The 16204-nt window shown below is 51.9% G+C and overlaps 1 protein-coding gene across 5 annotated transcripts in view; it reads right to left on the minus strand.

Annotated features, from left to right (window-relative positions):
* Positions 1-5865: 5865 nt before the first annotated feature.
* Positions 5866-16204, minus strand: part of RALY (RALY heterogeneous nuclear ribonucleoprotein) — a 119697-nt gene continuing 109358 nt past the window's right edge. For all 5 annotated transcript variants that reach the window (XM_048072514.2, XM_048072513.2, XM_048072516.2 and 2 more), the window contains 6 exons: positions 14399-14446; positions 14048-14208; positions 13577-13690; positions 12595-12740; positions 7943-7991; positions 5866-7684 (listed from right to left, as the gene is read on the minus strand). In XM_048072514.2, the coding sequence (XP_047928471.1) occupies positions 7947-7991; positions 12595-12740; positions 13577-13690; positions 14048-14208; positions 14399-14446 (514 nt within the window). In that variant the 3' untranslated portion in view covers positions 5866-7684; positions 7943-7946. The remainder of the gene's footprint in view (positions 7685-7942; positions 7992-12594; positions 12741-13576; positions 13691-14047; positions 14209-14398; positions 14447-16204) is intronic.

Here is a 16204-nt window from a genome sequence, read left to right on the forward strand (position 1 = left end):
AGCCCCAGTGAGGATGGGTGGGTGAGTGTTGTTATGCCCTGCTGAATACTCCTCAAATGCATTATTAAGTTTTTTTTTGTAGATGAGAACAATTCCCAGTGGATCGTTGCTTTGATTCATATAAGAGCAGATTTCTCAAAAGCTTTTTGTAGCACAGCTCCATCTGCAGCTGGGATCTGTTTTTCAAAAAAAAAAACCAAAAAAAACCAGCTAATATATCAAGTGGCTTTGAAAGCTGGGTCTGGAGTAAATTAGAGAAGCCAAACACATTTTTGGTCCTTGTTTTTGCTATTAAGTTTCTGAAGCATTTAGCTTCTAGTGTTGTTTTTGTGGTGTTAGCATTGTTCACCTCCCTCGTGCCTTGGGTTGCTCCCCCAGCGGTGTTCTTGTGAGCACAGCACTGCTGTGGTCCCCACGCTCCTGCCGCCCTTGCTACCCTGGCCAGGGCTGAGCCTTCCCAGTGCTACAGCGATAGAAGAGCACCTGGGGAAACTACGTAACGCGCAGGAATGTGTTACAGACAGCAGTGGGGCTGGAGCAAGGCTGCGTTGCTCCATCATTGGCTTGTTTTGGGGAGAGAAGGGCAAGAACAAGACAAAACACCAGCTGTGCTGCCTCGGCCATTGTGGGTGTCCCTCTGCTTTCTTCCCGGGAGGAGAAATGGTGCCCAGCCTGAATTTCCAGTGGACACACGGCACGGCCACCAGGCCTCCTCCCCTTGTTGCCTTCTTGGGTCACGCTCTGCACGGGGCAGGCAGCGCCCGCTGGCTCCACGCCGATTCATTCCCTCCCTGCGTGGGACAAGCGTAGCTGTGAAACAAATACCAGCTGCCTGGTAAGGTTTAAATCCAGGATCCTTCATGAAAGGTTGAAAGCAAACAGTTACAAGTAAAACTGATATGTATTATATTTTTGCTTCAGCATAATCCCTGGATACCTTTCATTTTGTTATGCTTCTTGTTCCTGGGACGTCTTGTGTGCCTGAGCCACAAGCACTTGAGTATGTCACAAACGTCCTCTGGGTTACTCCTTGGGCAGTGAGCTGAGGTGTCCCAGAGCCGGGCATCCGTGCCGTCGCTTTTATTAATGCCTCCTGCTTTTTTTCTTGTGGTTTTACTTTAAATCCACCATCCCACATTGCTGTTAACATGTCTTTGTTGCTCTTTTTAATCTCTTGATTGTCTCTTGAAGTTTAGGCTTTTGAATGCAAATGCATGTCCCGGGTGGCTGTGTTGGCCATGAGAGCTGAGTACTAACAGCGATTTCTGATTCCTCACTCACACCCAATCAGCCAGGAGTATGTGATTTATTTTAGAAGAGCTTTTAGGCACAGAAATAGTGCTTTATGGTCTATTGAAGATTATTCTTGTTTTTTCCTTATTCCTCCTGACAGCTGCCTGCTTCCTGCCCAACCCAAACTCCTCTCTTCACATAAAGCTCTCAATGTTTTTATTCAAATACTACAGTAGATGCTGATATGCAAACAAACTCCTAATTTCTTGTGCTACCAGCCCATGAATGCACTCTCATCCTCTGTGCCACAGCATTAATATCCAGCTTTGGTGGCACTTGGATGTCACTGCTTTTGTCTCTGGGGACGCGGGGCTGGCTGTGCTGGCTGCGTGCTGGATCCGGGGTTGGGGCTGGACCTGCCAGTGGGGATGAGCCTCCTGTGCTACTGGGCTCCTGCCTTGCAATGGGGCAGGGTGCTGCGCTCGGATCCCTGGGACTCGTGCCCACACTGGTTTTTAAGCAGTTGAAATGGATGTGTTTTAGTGTGGATAACACCTCGCAGCGCCCAAAGGGGTTTTATTAAAGGAGACGTGCAGATGAAAGGTCCCAAAGCCTCCCAGGTCTCAGTCGTGGTGCTAAGGGAGGAAATTGCCTGCCGTGGCCTCACGGAGCTGCTTATGTTGTTTTTCGCTGAATTGGAGCAGCTGTGAGCTCATGTGTGTGTGCCTGAAGCTGACATCCGTAGGAAGTCATGTTTGAGGAACCCTCTCTAATCCAACAAAGAAAATAATCCACCTGCTAGGAAGCAAGTCTGGATGATGAATAGGTGCTGAATTTGTGGGGTTTCTCACTAAAGATGGGATTTCCTGAATCCTGATTCTTCCCCCATTCTTCCACCCCAGCCAGCCAAGCTCCCTACATCACATGGACCATTATTTTAAAGGCTTGCACTGCTTTTAAAATGTACCATGGAGACAGGAGGGATGATGCTCCGCATGGCTGGAGCCCACATTTTCCTGCCCACCGATGAGCGTTGATCTCCGCAATGTGCTGAGCCCCAGGCTGCTCCTCCTGATGCCTGAAGGACTGCAGTGGCCCCAGAAACATTGGGACCACCTCAAAGGAGGCTTCAGCATGAGGGATTGTGCCAGTGAGGGAGTACCACGAAATGTGGAGCAACCCCAAGAAAAGGCTTCAAAGGGGTTGATGTTCAAGCTGTTTCATTGTTATTCTGGTCCCTGGGCTCTTCCAGGCAGATCCCGAAGACCAGCAGGCATTTCTAAGTGTGCACCTCCCCGTTTTCACACTTTTCTAGCTGTGTTCAGGACTCTCATCAAGGTTCCGCTTTGCTCCCCAGCATCTGCTCGAGGGCTGCCTCTGGACCTTTCCCATGGCCTTGTGCTGGATTTCAGCTCCCCCAGTGCCCCTTTCCCCGTGCTGAGCACTCCGTGGCGCTGCGCTGGCGGCAATGCTCTCTGTGGCACTGGTGAATCCACCCCTGTGGTCACTGGCTTGGGGAAATGCATTCATTCATGGCTCACAAGGCTGTTGGAGCCTGCTCCGAACCTGCTGTGGCTCACCTTGGTTTTCTCCAAGCCCTGTCCTCCGAAAGGTGAGACCCCCGCTTGTGCAGGTCTCACTTGGAGCATCTCTGTGGGGCTGGGAGTGCAGCACTGCCCTGTGCCAGCCTGCGGGAGGATGTGATGCCCCCTGGGGATGCAGCAGTGCCCTGTGCTGCTGGGGACAAGGGGCAGAAGCACCAAGCCCCATGTAAGCAGCACTACAAGGGTGGCCGTGAGGGACCCTGCAAGGAGAGGAACCCGTTGGTGCTGACACCAGACTGGGTCTCATGCATGTGCCTTGTGTGTCCTGTGTTGATCAGCCCCATGTGTGGCACCTGGATGGGGTCTGGGGGGACATGCATGTTCTCACAAATGCGCCTGCCCCAGTCCTCACAAATTCTCACAAGTACTCCTGTGATATTGCATCTGATCCATGGTTTGGTTTGTGCTGTCCTGGAGGAGAATGAACAGTCCCCACTGGGAGCCGTTGGGGTTCTTGAGCACATCTCCAAATGTCTGCACAGCTTTATTAAGAGAGGGGAAAAATATGGAATTAAATCTCCTGCAGATAATGGGAAGACGATGCAGGAGGGATGTGATAATTTTCAGAGGCAGCAACTAGCATTTTTGAACTCCCTAAAGAATTGTTCCCATTACACTGGCAGTAACCTAAATATTTCCAAAGCTCTGAATGGACTTTAACCATGTGATGCCCATTAAACTTAAAGGGATTTATTAAAGTCTGTGGGTTTTTTTTTTTTTTTTGCATCTCCTGACTGAAACTGAATGCAAGATTGCAGATATTTTGGCCTGACAGATTGTCTTCACATATCCAGAAACTCATAAAAGGAAGATTTGGGACTGGACTAACACTGCTCTAATGTCTACTTCTACAAAAAAGCAGAGCACCAGAAACCCTTGCACATCTGCTCTTTTCATCCAGAGCAGCACTTTTAAGTCCATGTTTAAATCTCCGTTGTTCCATGTTTCCCTTGCAGAGGTGCAGGCATGGTGACAGGGGATTGAAGTGTTTGGGTTTGTTTCCAGCACAGGCAATGTTGCTGCCACCATCAAAAGCAGCTGTGATGACAAGAGGAGCAGAAATTACGAGAAGGCAAGTGAGGGCCATTGAACTGGGCAGTGAGCTCTGGCCTTCGCGGGTGGTGGGGAGACGCTTGAACAAAGCAGTTTCTTCCAGTTCGTCCGATGGAAACTGGATGTATGCTCCGCTGAGTTGCTCGGCCTACAGCGGTGGCTTCTCTTCAGGACATGCAGATGTTGAATGAACTGCTGCCCTGGGGGAAACGCTGGGGAGAACGGGCTCGCCCAGCCCTTGTCTTGGCACATCCCGGCAGGGCCGGGACGATTTACAGGGAGCGACTGCATGGGGACATCGTGGAAAAGATGTTCCCAGGGAGGCTGGGTGGGACCCCCTTTACATTCATTCAAGAGCTAACGAGACCTGACAGACTATTTTGCATTGTGGATAGCAGGCCTGGGGGGGGACCAGGAGTCCTTCTGTTCACCAGGACGGGCCCAGCAATGGGGCCTCTGCTCTTCCCTGCAGCCCGCTCCCTGCCACCACAGAGAGTCTGGGAGGAGGCTTGGAGATTTGGGTGCTGCTCTGTGCTCTGAGCACCCAGCACCCCACCACGCACCTCTGGGTGCCTTCAAGCATGGGAAGTGGGGTGGGAGGGCTGGGGGGCAGAGCTGGGCTGTGGGAGGAGGGCTGGGGCCCTGGCTGTGGAAAGCAGTGCTCAGGAGGAGGAGGTGAGGCCTCCTTCCCTCTGCTCCTCTCCTGCTGGGGGTCCTGCACAGCAAAGCCAACGGGATGCCATTCACCTGCTTTATGGCCTGACGTGGTGAAAGGGGAGGTGTGTGTGTGTGTGTCCCCTTTCCCCACCCCACTGCGCTGTCTTTGCCTCTTCATGAGAAGATTTGCTGCATGGCCGCATCCAGAACTCATTTAGCACAAAAAAACACAGAAACTCATCTTGTTAAAGACCTCTCTGTGGCTAATAGCAAAGATAATTGCCATACAGGGGCCTGCATGAGCTCCCAAAGTCCCATGCTCGACAAAAAATTATTACCAAAACCAGAACAGTTTTGTGCTAGGAGGCTGTGATCAGGCTCTGAGGACCCAGCACCCACTTGCAGCACCACGTACAGGTACCCAGGCCCAGACTGGTTTCAGGCCAGCGAGGGCAGGGCTGTGGGGATGGAGCATGGACGCATCCTGCCCCCAAGGCACTGCGCCATGGCCACCCTCTAGGCCCAGGTTTGACCTAACGCTGCACTGATTTTGATCTCAATAGCCAAGTGCCAAACACTCCAAACTGCTTCCTAATATTTTTTCCTCTCTTCCCCTTCCCAGGCGCACAGACGCCCAACAATTAGTCTGAACATGCTGCTTTCCTCATCCTGAACTGACCCAGGGACTGATCGCAGGATGGATGGATGCCCAAGCATCCCCAAAATCATCATGGACATGAACAGACCCAACAGGCAGCTTCGCCCTTCAGTAGTGGATGATGGCTTGGGCCAGGCTCAGCAGACGGCTTTTTGGGACCACGAAATTAGAGCCTGAAGGTGAGGTAGTGGCTGGATTCTCCTTGTGTAGTCACTGGTGCCCTTCGGACGCAGCGCAGGTGCTGGGGTTTGGCCCCAATGAACACAGCTGGCAATGCAGCATGAGCTTTGCTCTGCTGGGGCAGTGGCTGGGGAGACAGTCAGAGGTACTGTGCTTTAGGGGCATTTATTCCTACTGCTGGCTTGTGCAAACTAGAACATCAATCATGTTTTTCCAGCCTGTTATTAGCTGGAGTAGTGCAAACAGCTAATGCGATTAAAGTTCTGGATTTGTCCTGCATTTGTCTCTTCCTGCACTGAAAGAGTTCCCAGGCACCCAGAGGAAGAGCCACTACGAGCCAGCTGCTTCGCTTGCCCCTTGTGCAAGGGAAAGGCAGTCCTGCAGGCAGAGCTGAAGCTCAGACAGGGAAAAGAAAGCTTGCTTGTCTGAAACAGGAAAAAAAACGTGTATGTGCATGACAGAGAAGAGAGCAAAAGCAAATTAGACTTCTTTCTTTTATTATACAGGATCATATGTACAAGGTCACCTTTCTCCCAGACATCAGCATCACAGTCAGTTCATAGCAAAATCCGCAGCTCATCTCTCAAAGCCTAGAAAACAGCTCTACGACGGCTCAGTACAACACAATGGATAAATTGTACAGGAACCAGAAAAAGGTAGGGGAAAGCACGGTTATCCCTTAATTCCTTCATGACTTATTCGAAACTAAGAAATGCAAATAAAACATTGTGCTTCAAGAGCCATGCTTGCTCCAGGATGGCCCTCTGGGCAGGGAAGCGTTGCCCCCACGACCTGTTTTCCCCTCCACCCTTCAAAGAGAGATGCTGTACAGGAAGTCTGGCTTTGAGTGCTGGAGCAGAAAGCAGGAGTCCCCTTTCAGAGCACCCTGTACAATCAGGGGGCCACGTGGTTTGTGGGAGAGTTTGGCCGAGGAGAAGGTGCGGGCACCGTTCTGGACTCAAAGCGCCGATGTGTGTGTGTGTGTGTGTGTTTTGGGAGGGGTGTTTTGGGCAGACACAGGGGAGATGGGCAGGACACAACTGCTCTGAATAAAGTGCTGTGTGAGTCTCAGTCCCATATACCTCTGAACTCAGAAAAATTGCATAAGCCCGCGGAAGAGGAAGGAACAAGACGAGAAAGGCCGAGAGACCTCTTGGGTGTTGTGGTGCGAAAAGGCTGCCGCAGCCTTGTGCTCGCAGGACGTGGCATGGGTCAGAAGCAGGCTGAATTTGGGCAGCAGAGGGGGGTGCCTGCACACCCACAGGCGCTGTGCTCAGGGCAGTCACCGGGATCACTGCGCCCAGGCGTGCTGCAGCCCTGCCAGACTGGTGACAGACCTTGCTGCCACGAGCAGGAGCTAGCACGCTGCCTCCTGGCCCCCCGGCAGGCGTGGAGACCCAGGGGAGCTGGGGCAGGGGGTACGAACACCCAGGGGAAGGGGCTAGCTCCTCTGGCTGGGGAAGCAGGTGGGTCAGAGCCCTTCCAGGGAGTGGCGAGTCCAAAAGGGTCTTATCCGCCTGTTTGACACATGCTTGCATCTTCTCGTTCCTCAGGGACTTGCTCAGCCTTCCCATGGTGGTTTCCCAGTGGCGAACAAGGAGGCCAAACTGCTGAAGACGATGCAGGCTTTGTTCCTCCTGCCTGGGATCGCTTGCTGTCCCACAGGCTCCTCTCACCTTCCCCTCTTGGAGCAGCACAGCACATGCACAGGCACCGGCTCCTCTCTGCCTGGAAGTGACCGGGTACCCGCGGTGGCGCATGGGACAAGAGCCACAACAGGAGGTGGCCACTCCAGGAGCAGAGCTCACCCCACACCCTCTTCCTCAACATGACCTCGAGCGTGAGAACACAAATTGTCCAAACTGAGACAGTACTTTCCCCCAGTTAGCAAATGCTCTGTCTCTCACCTAGCATGAGAAAAAGTCCTTATGGGGTTGGGCTTAGTTCTCCCTCCTCTCTTAGAAAAAGCCCTGTAGCATCTCTGACTCGTGGGGTGACACAACCGCTCTCCCATTACCCAGTCAGTGGTGGGTATGGATTGCACAGGGTTTGGCTGCTGCCCGGGCTGGCTGCAGAGCTCTGAATCCATTGCAGAGGGTCGTGGGGATTCACTGGTATGATGAGTTTTAGTCGTCTTTGCTTTACAGATGGATGGAAGATGTCGGGCCATGTTTCTCCTTTCGAATGCCAGGTAGAGATGACAGCAGCACTTCAATTTAGCGTGTCTTGCTCAGTGTGCCAGGACAGGGTTTAGTCTCGTGCTTTCCTCACACCATTGCTCACTGCTGTTCTGAATGGGCTGCAAGGAGAGACAAGAGGCAGTGATGAAAAAAAAGGTACATCATTTTCCTTGAACCTCAGAGAGGTAGTGTGTGACGTAGGAAAAGGAGCGAGGGGCTGATCAGCGACCCGGCTGAGCAGCCAGGCTCAGTGCTAGAAAGCACAGAGGATCAGTGCGAAAGAGCATCTTCTGAAGCAGCAAAAGATCCCAACGTCTTGCATGGGATGAAAACTTTTGCTCAGGATCAGTCTCTAAAAAGCAGTGTGTGAGCCGTACCTGGTTACTGTAGTCTGGCATCCTCCACATCTGTGTAATGGCTGTTCTCCTGCAGGGAGACAGAAACAGGAAATCACCACGTGCCCCCCCTGCCCTGCCCAAGACACCGTGCTGTGTCACAAGCAGGGACCAGCCCGGTCCATCATGGGCAGGACAGCTTGCACGCTGCGGCAGGGTCAGACTGCTCCGTGGCGGAGGAGCTGCAGAACATGCCAACGTGGGGACTGTGGGGAGTGATTGGAAAAGACAATTCCAGGCAAAACCAGAAATATCCTTATGCTAGCAAGCCTCTGCTGAACAGACCTGGGATGTGTGATTTCGCCTTTGATTTTGACGTCTGGCTGAACCTCAAAGGGACCGGGATAAAGTCAGGCCCACCTTCCCTTGGTGGTGTAAAGTCAGGTGTCTGATCTGTGCTGCTACAGAGCCAGCACCTCCACTGGGCAGGCTGCATGTCCCCAGGGAAGGTCTTAAGCCTGGGGCGTGGGTGCTAAATGGTAAGCACTCATCATTGCTAGGTGAACGCTTAGACTGGATCCCTAGTTTTCACATGGCCAGGTTAAAGGAGAAGCCCCATACTTAGCAAGTAGCCACAGCATCTGTATAAAGTGGGCCTTATTATGTGTGTTTTCACAGCTCTTCCTTGTTTTAGCACTGTGAGAAGTTTACCTGGGACCTGGCAAGGACCCACACTGAGAGCACAGTTCCTGTGGTTACTGGAACTGCCCAGGATGCTCAGGGGGAGTTGGTCTGCAGCGGCAAATCATGCACAGTGCAGTGATTCTGCTGGTGAACAGAGAAACCGGTTCCAGTTTGCAGTACAGCTCATCATCCAGAATAATACTCCTAATATTCACCACTCCCAAGGTCACAGTGACAGCACACCATGCTGAACTGCTCCCCATACAAGAGTGGGTTTGTAAATAAGGCACATGGAAGTTGCCCTCCTGGAGCCATTCTGCAATACACATTAAAATAAGGTGTTCAGCAGTAATATTTAATTTCCTACACAGGCTCCATTTTATGATGAACAGATGGAAATGGAGCCAGATGTTTGCAGGTAATACCAGATGATCCAGAAGGAAAGGCGAGGGAGACCAGTCCCAACCCAGTTAGCAGCAGGGCGCTGGGGAAGGGAAATAGGTGTGTGCTACTGGGGAGCTCAGCAGGGTCTTTGCAGAGATCCTGCACGGGCAAAAGCCTGAGGACTGCAAGGCATGCAGAAGGGAAGCTGGAAACTGCTCACAGGAGCTGGGGATGGAGACTCTCAAGATGGGCAAGTGTGGAGGCTTGTGACTTCTGGCAGCAGAACAAAGGCTCCTCTGCCTGCAGAGCTGCAATTACAAAGCAGGTATAGTGCCCTGGGAACAGGCTCGTCAGGAAAACCAGGTGAGGTGGTGTTTGCTCTGGGCAAAGGAAGGGCTCAGGTGCATGGGGACGTGCATTGGAACGGGGATGAGTCAGCTGAGAGCACGCGGTTGAAGGGCAGGGGGCAGAACAACGTGGGCGACATCATGGCAGGCATCTACTACAGACCACCCGACAGGAAACCTGCTCTGGATGTCTGGGGGAAGCCTCCTGGTTGGAGGCCTTTGTACTCCTGTGGGACCTCATCCAACCTGGTATCTTCTGGAAAGTCAACGGGGCTGGGGGCAAGCAAGCCGGGAGACTTCTGGAAACATCAAGAAAGGTTTCTTGACACAGCTGATTGACAAGCTGACTAGGGTCAGTGAGATGTGCTTCTTGACCTTCTTACCAATGAACAAGGAAGAGCTGGACAGTGATGTGATGGTGGAAAGAGTATCCTGAGAGAAGTGACCGAGAGAAATAGCAGAATCAAATCCTTGGACTTAAGAGAACAGATCTGGGGATGTTCAGAGATCTGCTTGGCAGAATCCCACAGGAGACTGCTCTGGAAGCCCACAGAGCCCAGGGCAGCGGGGCCACCTTCCAGCACACCTGCCTTGGAGCACAGGAACAGCCCATTCTGCTGTGCAGAGAGTGGGGCAGCCATGGCAGGAGGATGAGCAGCAAACTCCAAAACGAGCTTTTTCCTACACAAAAAGCAGAACCCAGAAGGTGAAAGCAGGGCTGGGCCACCAAGGAGGAAGATAAAGCCAAAATTCCCGTGTGCAGTGGTGGTGTTAAGAAAGCCAAAGGTAGGCAGAAGTTGGAACTAGTGAGGGATACGAAGTGCAACAGGAAGAGCTTCCGTAGGTACACCAGCAGGAAAAGGAAGGATAACAAAAACGTAAGCCCACTGCTCAGTGGGGCAGGGGACACAGGCACCTGCTGACCAAGCAGATGGAAAAGGCCAAGGTACTCAAGGCTTATTTTCCCCCCCAGTTTTCCCTGGTCAGGTCTGTCTCCTGGCCTCCCAGACCCCCTGAGCTGAGTGCTAGAGTCTGTGGGAATGCAATAGGAATGATGCTGTGGAGCAGGACACATAGGGGACGGCTGGCAAGAAAGCAGCTTTGCAAAAAAAGAAAAGACTTCAGATGCTGGCAAACAAGTTGGGCAGCAGTCAGCAGAATGTCCCTGGGGCAAAGAGACCCTACCAAAGAGACCCTACCACATCCTGGGGTGCATCAGCTGGCAGGATGAGGGAAGAGACCTCCACAGGGCCCTTCCAACCTAAATTATTTTACAAGTCTGTAAACTTTGGGCACAGCAGCAGCTTCAGAGCTCCTTTGCTGCCCAGCCTCTCCGGAAAGGGCACAAACTTGTTTTGGGAGAGGCCCCCTTCCTCCTCCTTGCTCGGGGCTGGAGTGTACATTTTGGACATCATTTCCCCAGCCAACGCTGGAGCCTTCACCAAGGCCAAGCAGAGATTTGTGCACAAAACCAGGCAGCCAACTTTAGCCTGGATGTAGGGCTGAAAAGAAGCATCTGTTCAGCTCTCATTGCCTTCAATGGATATCATGTGCCTGATTTCCTTGGGCTCTACAAAGCTGCTCACCCAGCACTACCACCACGGTGCATCTGTACATACTTGACCTCAGTGTTACTGATGGGGCTTGCTGGGTCCTGCCTTGCTAGGTCTTTCTAGTGCCCTGCTACCGTTGTGGGTACGGTGTCCATGGGCAGCAGAAGGTGAAGGTTATGCTGATGTCTGTAAAAGAGACAGCCACTCCCTAGGAAATTGAATGACTTGCTGCTCAGTGCTCTAAGGTCAGGAGCAAGATTTAAAGGACAGCTTCTGTGGTTTGCCTTGCAGTGTTTAAGAAAACACCCCTGCAGATGAGCTCCATAGATTAACCTGCCCCATGCTGAGCACATCTGAACCTGATGATGGCAGTAAAATATTTCCAAACTCAATGTCACTTTAAAACCAGAGAATTACAGAAAATCAGAAGTGGTAGGGACCTGAAATAGTGATTTTCATCTATCCCTAATGAGGATCAGCTCTTCTTGGAGAAGGAGATGGAGAGGGACTACTTACAAGGACATATAGTGATAGGACAAGGTGGGAGGGCATGGGGAACTGAATGGTCGTTAAGACCCCTTCCAGACCAAGCCATTCTGTGATGCTTAAATCACACCCAGTGGATGTCTGTCCATTCTGTGTTCTCATCCCACCAATGGCAAGGTCCATGATTTCTGTTGACAGTCTGCGAGCTGCTTTATCATCATTAGCATCAGTAAGCTTTCCCCTAGTTTCTACCATCTGTTTCCCTTGACGTAATTTAAACCTGGCCTTCCTTATCCTAACTGACACAGAGATGGAAGCCAGCTTTTGCCTTTCTTCTTTACAGTGGTCTGTTATTTCTCCCCTTAACCAACTCTTTTCAGATTTAGCAGGGGTCATGGACTTCAGCTGTGAGGTCCCAGAAACTGAAACACTTGAAATATGCCGTTCAGATCCTGCATCCATCATAACTATGGTGGGGTGAAGTGGAAGACTGCAATCAGCTGGCAAGAGTTTTGAGATCTTTGGCCATAGGCAGAGTGCTGCAGGTGTGAAGTGCTGTGTGGTCAGCCCAGCGGTCATGGGGTGAGGATGGAGCAAGGGATGGTGAGCTCCATCCTCACTTCTGCTGCCACCAGTGCAGTGGCATCTGGGAGCACCCCGTAAAACCTGCTCACTGGGTTCTTCAGTCCCCGTTCAGGGCAGAACAAAAGGCAATGGGGCTGACATGGATAAAATCAGGCTAGCCACGCTCAGAGAAAAGTGCTGCCCTTGCCATGTATGTACAGCTTCATGCACAGCGGCTTGCTGAGACTTGTGCTACTACACTTGTGCAATTTGGTGCCCATCCAGACAAAAGGCCCTTGCAAATGCCCGTTGTTAAGAAAGTGTGGTTAATATAACATGGCCTGCCTTTGGCATATGTTTCAATTCATTCGAGATCCACTTCCTCTGGAGCAAAGCAACTTATTTTAACCATTAATTAAATGTTGTGAAATCAAGGATAAATACAGTCCGTATTTCAGGAGCCAACTGTGTTTCTCCACCATTTGCTAGGTCAAAGCTTTTGCAAGCAGCTTAACAGTTAGGAAGAACAAGCTGTGAACAATCATGGGATTAAATACAACAATTTCCTTTTAGGAAGGAAAAACTATTTTCCTGGGGGTTTAATACGTTACAGTAAAACTGTGGTCCATTACTGAACTCCCCTGGCTGGAGGAACATAGCACCCAACTGCTCTTACCAGTTCATCTTCACACTCATCCCGTGCGAGCCCCTCTTCCTCTCCCTCATCCCCGTTCAGCGGCTCCTCCGTGTTGACCTCTGCCTCTGACGCTGTGTCTTCCTGCGAGACTTCACTTTTGCTGCCATCTGCCTTCTTCCGTACCTCTGTGAGAGCAAGAGCCAAGTGAGCAGGATCAGGGGCTGGGGGAGGTGGTGGCTGCAGCCTGATCAGACTCACCCAGAGGCCCCAGAATTGAGTCAGTATGTAAATAATGGATCTAGGGTTTAGTTCACAGTGCGAAGCTTTGCTGCTTTTGAAGGAGCTGCTAGATAGAAAACCAGGAGTGGGCAGAGCAGGCCAACTGGAGTGTGTGTAGGAGGCAGAAGTGACCCAAACAAGAAAGCAAATTAAAAAAATAAAAACTGTACTACAAAAGAAAAAAAAATCTCACAATTCTAAACCCAATTCCATAATTTGGGGAATTTTGGCATGTGATTTTGGCAGCCCATTTAACTGTCAGCAAAGACGTTTTCCGAATCTTGACCATTTTTTTCGCAGTGATGCTTCAACACTACCTAGTATTTCTGTGATGTTTTCTCCTGAGAGAAACAGATCGGTGTGTTCAATGAAGTCCGTTGCTCCAGCTTTGAATTTCGATGACAAGAGAAGAATGAAGTACCCTTAGAAAGCAGCACCCTCCCTCTCCAAGACACAACTGAGAGCTTGGAGCTGAGAACTTACCATTGAGAAGAATGCTAAACTCCTCAGGGCAGGGACTTTTATCTTCATGTTTATTAGCAAAGTTCCCTTATCCGGGCTGGGGCTACAGAAACCTCCTGTACTGTGTCTGAGCCCCCCCCCCCCCTAACCTGGATCATGGGGGAGACGCTTCAGTGCTGGTGCCCAGAGGACGTTACAAGTTGTGATGGGTCTGAAGACCAGCTCTGGTGGGGTCTTTGCCTCAGGCCAGCCCTCAGGGACCTGTACACACCCAACTGACCTGTGGACAGTTTCTGTTCCTCAGCAATCTGCTCCAGCCGGCCCAGCAGAGCATCGATGTTGGACTTGATCTGCGTCAGCTCGGTTTTGATCGTTTGCAGCTCGCTGCACTTCACTTGGAAGGAAAAGGACAGAGAGGTGTCAGCTGGCACGGGCTTTGCTGAAAGGGGGGCAGAAACTTTGCTGGGACCAGCAATGAGCTCTCCTGCACCACAGCCCCTCGACAGCTCGTCACTCCCGTTACAGCACTGGTGGTGACTGCACGCTTATTGAAGGATGATCCCTTGTACCTTCCCCTGCCCCATTTGCAGCCCACAGGCTTCTGAAAAGCCCTCACTGGGCTTTTGCTGCAGATGTTTTGGGGTTTTTAAGGTTTTTCCCTGGGAGCACCCAGCCCTGCAGGTACCTGGCTGGAGGCTGGGGACAGGGCTGGGTGGCACGGCCCGTCCCCGGGCTGCACGCACATACTCACGCTTCAGCTTGGCCGAGCTGTTGGCAATGGCAGCCGATCGGGAGAAGAGCTTGACGGGGAGCGTCGCCTTGACGCGCCGGACAAGGGGGATAGTGACCCGCGGCCGCTTCACCGGGACCACCCTGGGCACTGGAGACACTCGGCCCCGGTACTCGAAGAGCCTGCGGGGAGGAAGCAGAGGGTGAAGCAGGAGCTGAAGCACCCCCAGCCCAGGCCCTGCAAAGCCTGAATGTTGGATGCCACTGCTACGGCCTGTGCCCACCCCGCCTCGCTCCCCACGGCTGGAGCTGTGGCCTCTCTGCACCGCCTGCCCCACAGAAAGCCCCTCTGGCTGCCGCCTCCCCAGCTCACCTGTCGTAGAAGTCGTCTCTGTAATAGTCATAGTCGAAGTCGTAGCCGCTGCAGAAACAGAGTCAGGATGGCACATGTTAATTAACGCTGATAACGCACCACCACATCCACCCCCCCTCCATGGTCCTGACTGGCCCACGGGGCCGGTCTGAGCCTGGAGAAAGACCTGGGGGCTGAACACACTGGAGGTGTGATGTTGGCATGAACCTGGCTATCTGGAGGAGAAACAAGAAGAAGTGCAGATGAATTAAAAGCTACAAACTGGGGCCGGGGACAAATGTCCACCAACTCCCTGAGGGATGTCCGAAGTGATGGCTGAGTCTGGGGAGCTCCTGGGGGCCAGCTCTCCATCTCCAGGCCACCTTGTGGAGAACTTCAAAGAATGGCTGATGGATTGCGCTGGTAATTGTGGAGGCCAGTAATTGTGGAAGCCAGTAATGCACTGTACTACATTGGTTTAACTTGTTCTCAGGGCATTGCTGATATCCTTCCATTTTGTGTGGTGGGAACTGCACCCGTGCCAGGAGGACATAGCTTTACCTGCTCTGCTGGGGTGAGATTTTTCCATACCGTATGTAATTGTTGAGGGAGAAGTCAGGAAGAAGGGGGTATTTATTAATTTAACATTTTTGCTATCAAGGATGTTTAAATCTCCCTCCTCTCAGCAAGACCCTGCCCACCTCCTGTTTTCTTAGGCTTGAGCTGCATTTTAACCCAAGGTCAGACCAATACATTTCTCACCTCTGACACTCCCTGGAGGCCCAGTAATGTGTTTTCTCTCTTGCTGCATCTGATTTTTTTTCACAAGGCAAGACAAAACAGGTGATTGCAGAGGGCAATCACAGCTTTTCAGAGTGCCCTTGTGCTGGCTGATGCCCCAGCATGCTTGCAGCAGAGGCACGCTGGGGAAGAGCGATGCTGCTGAACAGAGCGGGTACCCCCAGCTGGGCACAGCATCTGGTTCCCTCGTGTGCTGCTGCCCGAATTGCTGCTGCTTTATGAGGAAGTTATGATGACGTTCCCTCTGCTCTGCTCCGAACAAAGAGAATGGCTATCACAGCCCCTGAAAGCAAAAGCTCTGTCCTGTGTCATGAAACCATTTAGTGGCTTATAAATAAACAACACTAATGGGAAGAAGAAGACAGTGATGGGAAGAGGGAAGGATGAGCACTCAAGATGTAGCCTGGGGGGGTAAAGTTGGTGCCCTGCATCTTAGGCAAGAAGTGAAAAAAGGATGGCTGGCTGGCAGAAAGCGTGGCTCATGCTGACCCAGGATGTCTGTCCTGCCTACACTGGCACTGGGCTTCCCACCTAATATTTTGGTTTCAGCAACCCGGCTGGTTTCCAGCATGGGACTTTCCCCATCCCTTGGATGCCCCTGAGTTCCCTGGTCACCTGAAGCCACGTGCAGGGACAGCCTGTGCCTCTGGGGACCCGAAGCACACCTCTGGCTGGCTGAGGACAGCTGGGCTCGCTTGGAGCCAAGGAGACTTGGTGCAAGTTACAGACAACGAGGCAGCATTTGCACCTACTGCCTCTTTTGGCAGCTGGAAGTGGTTTTGTGCTGAACCTTGTCTCTGAGCAGATGCTGACCCACTGACCGTCCATGGCCAGCTCTGCGCCTGGGCTGGGGTGCTGGGTGCGAGTTCCCGCTGCTGAGCACTGAGGGACAGGAAAGGTGTGACTAGAGAGCTGTTATCTCCAAAAGCCTTCCAAATTCAATTTCATCACAAAAAAAAAAAAAAAAAAACATTTTGCTGAAAGCCTCAGTATAGATGAATTTCAGTGTATTTTCAGCCTCGGCAT

The sequence above is a fragment of the Anser cygnoides genome, chromosome 16 (assembly GCF_040182565.1).
Source record: "Anser cygnoides isolate HZ-2024a breed goose chromosome 16, Taihu_goose_T2T_genome, whole genome shotgun sequence".
NCBI classification, from domain to species: Eukaryota; Metazoa; Chordata; class Aves; order Anseriformes; family Anatidae; genus Anser; species Anser cygnoides.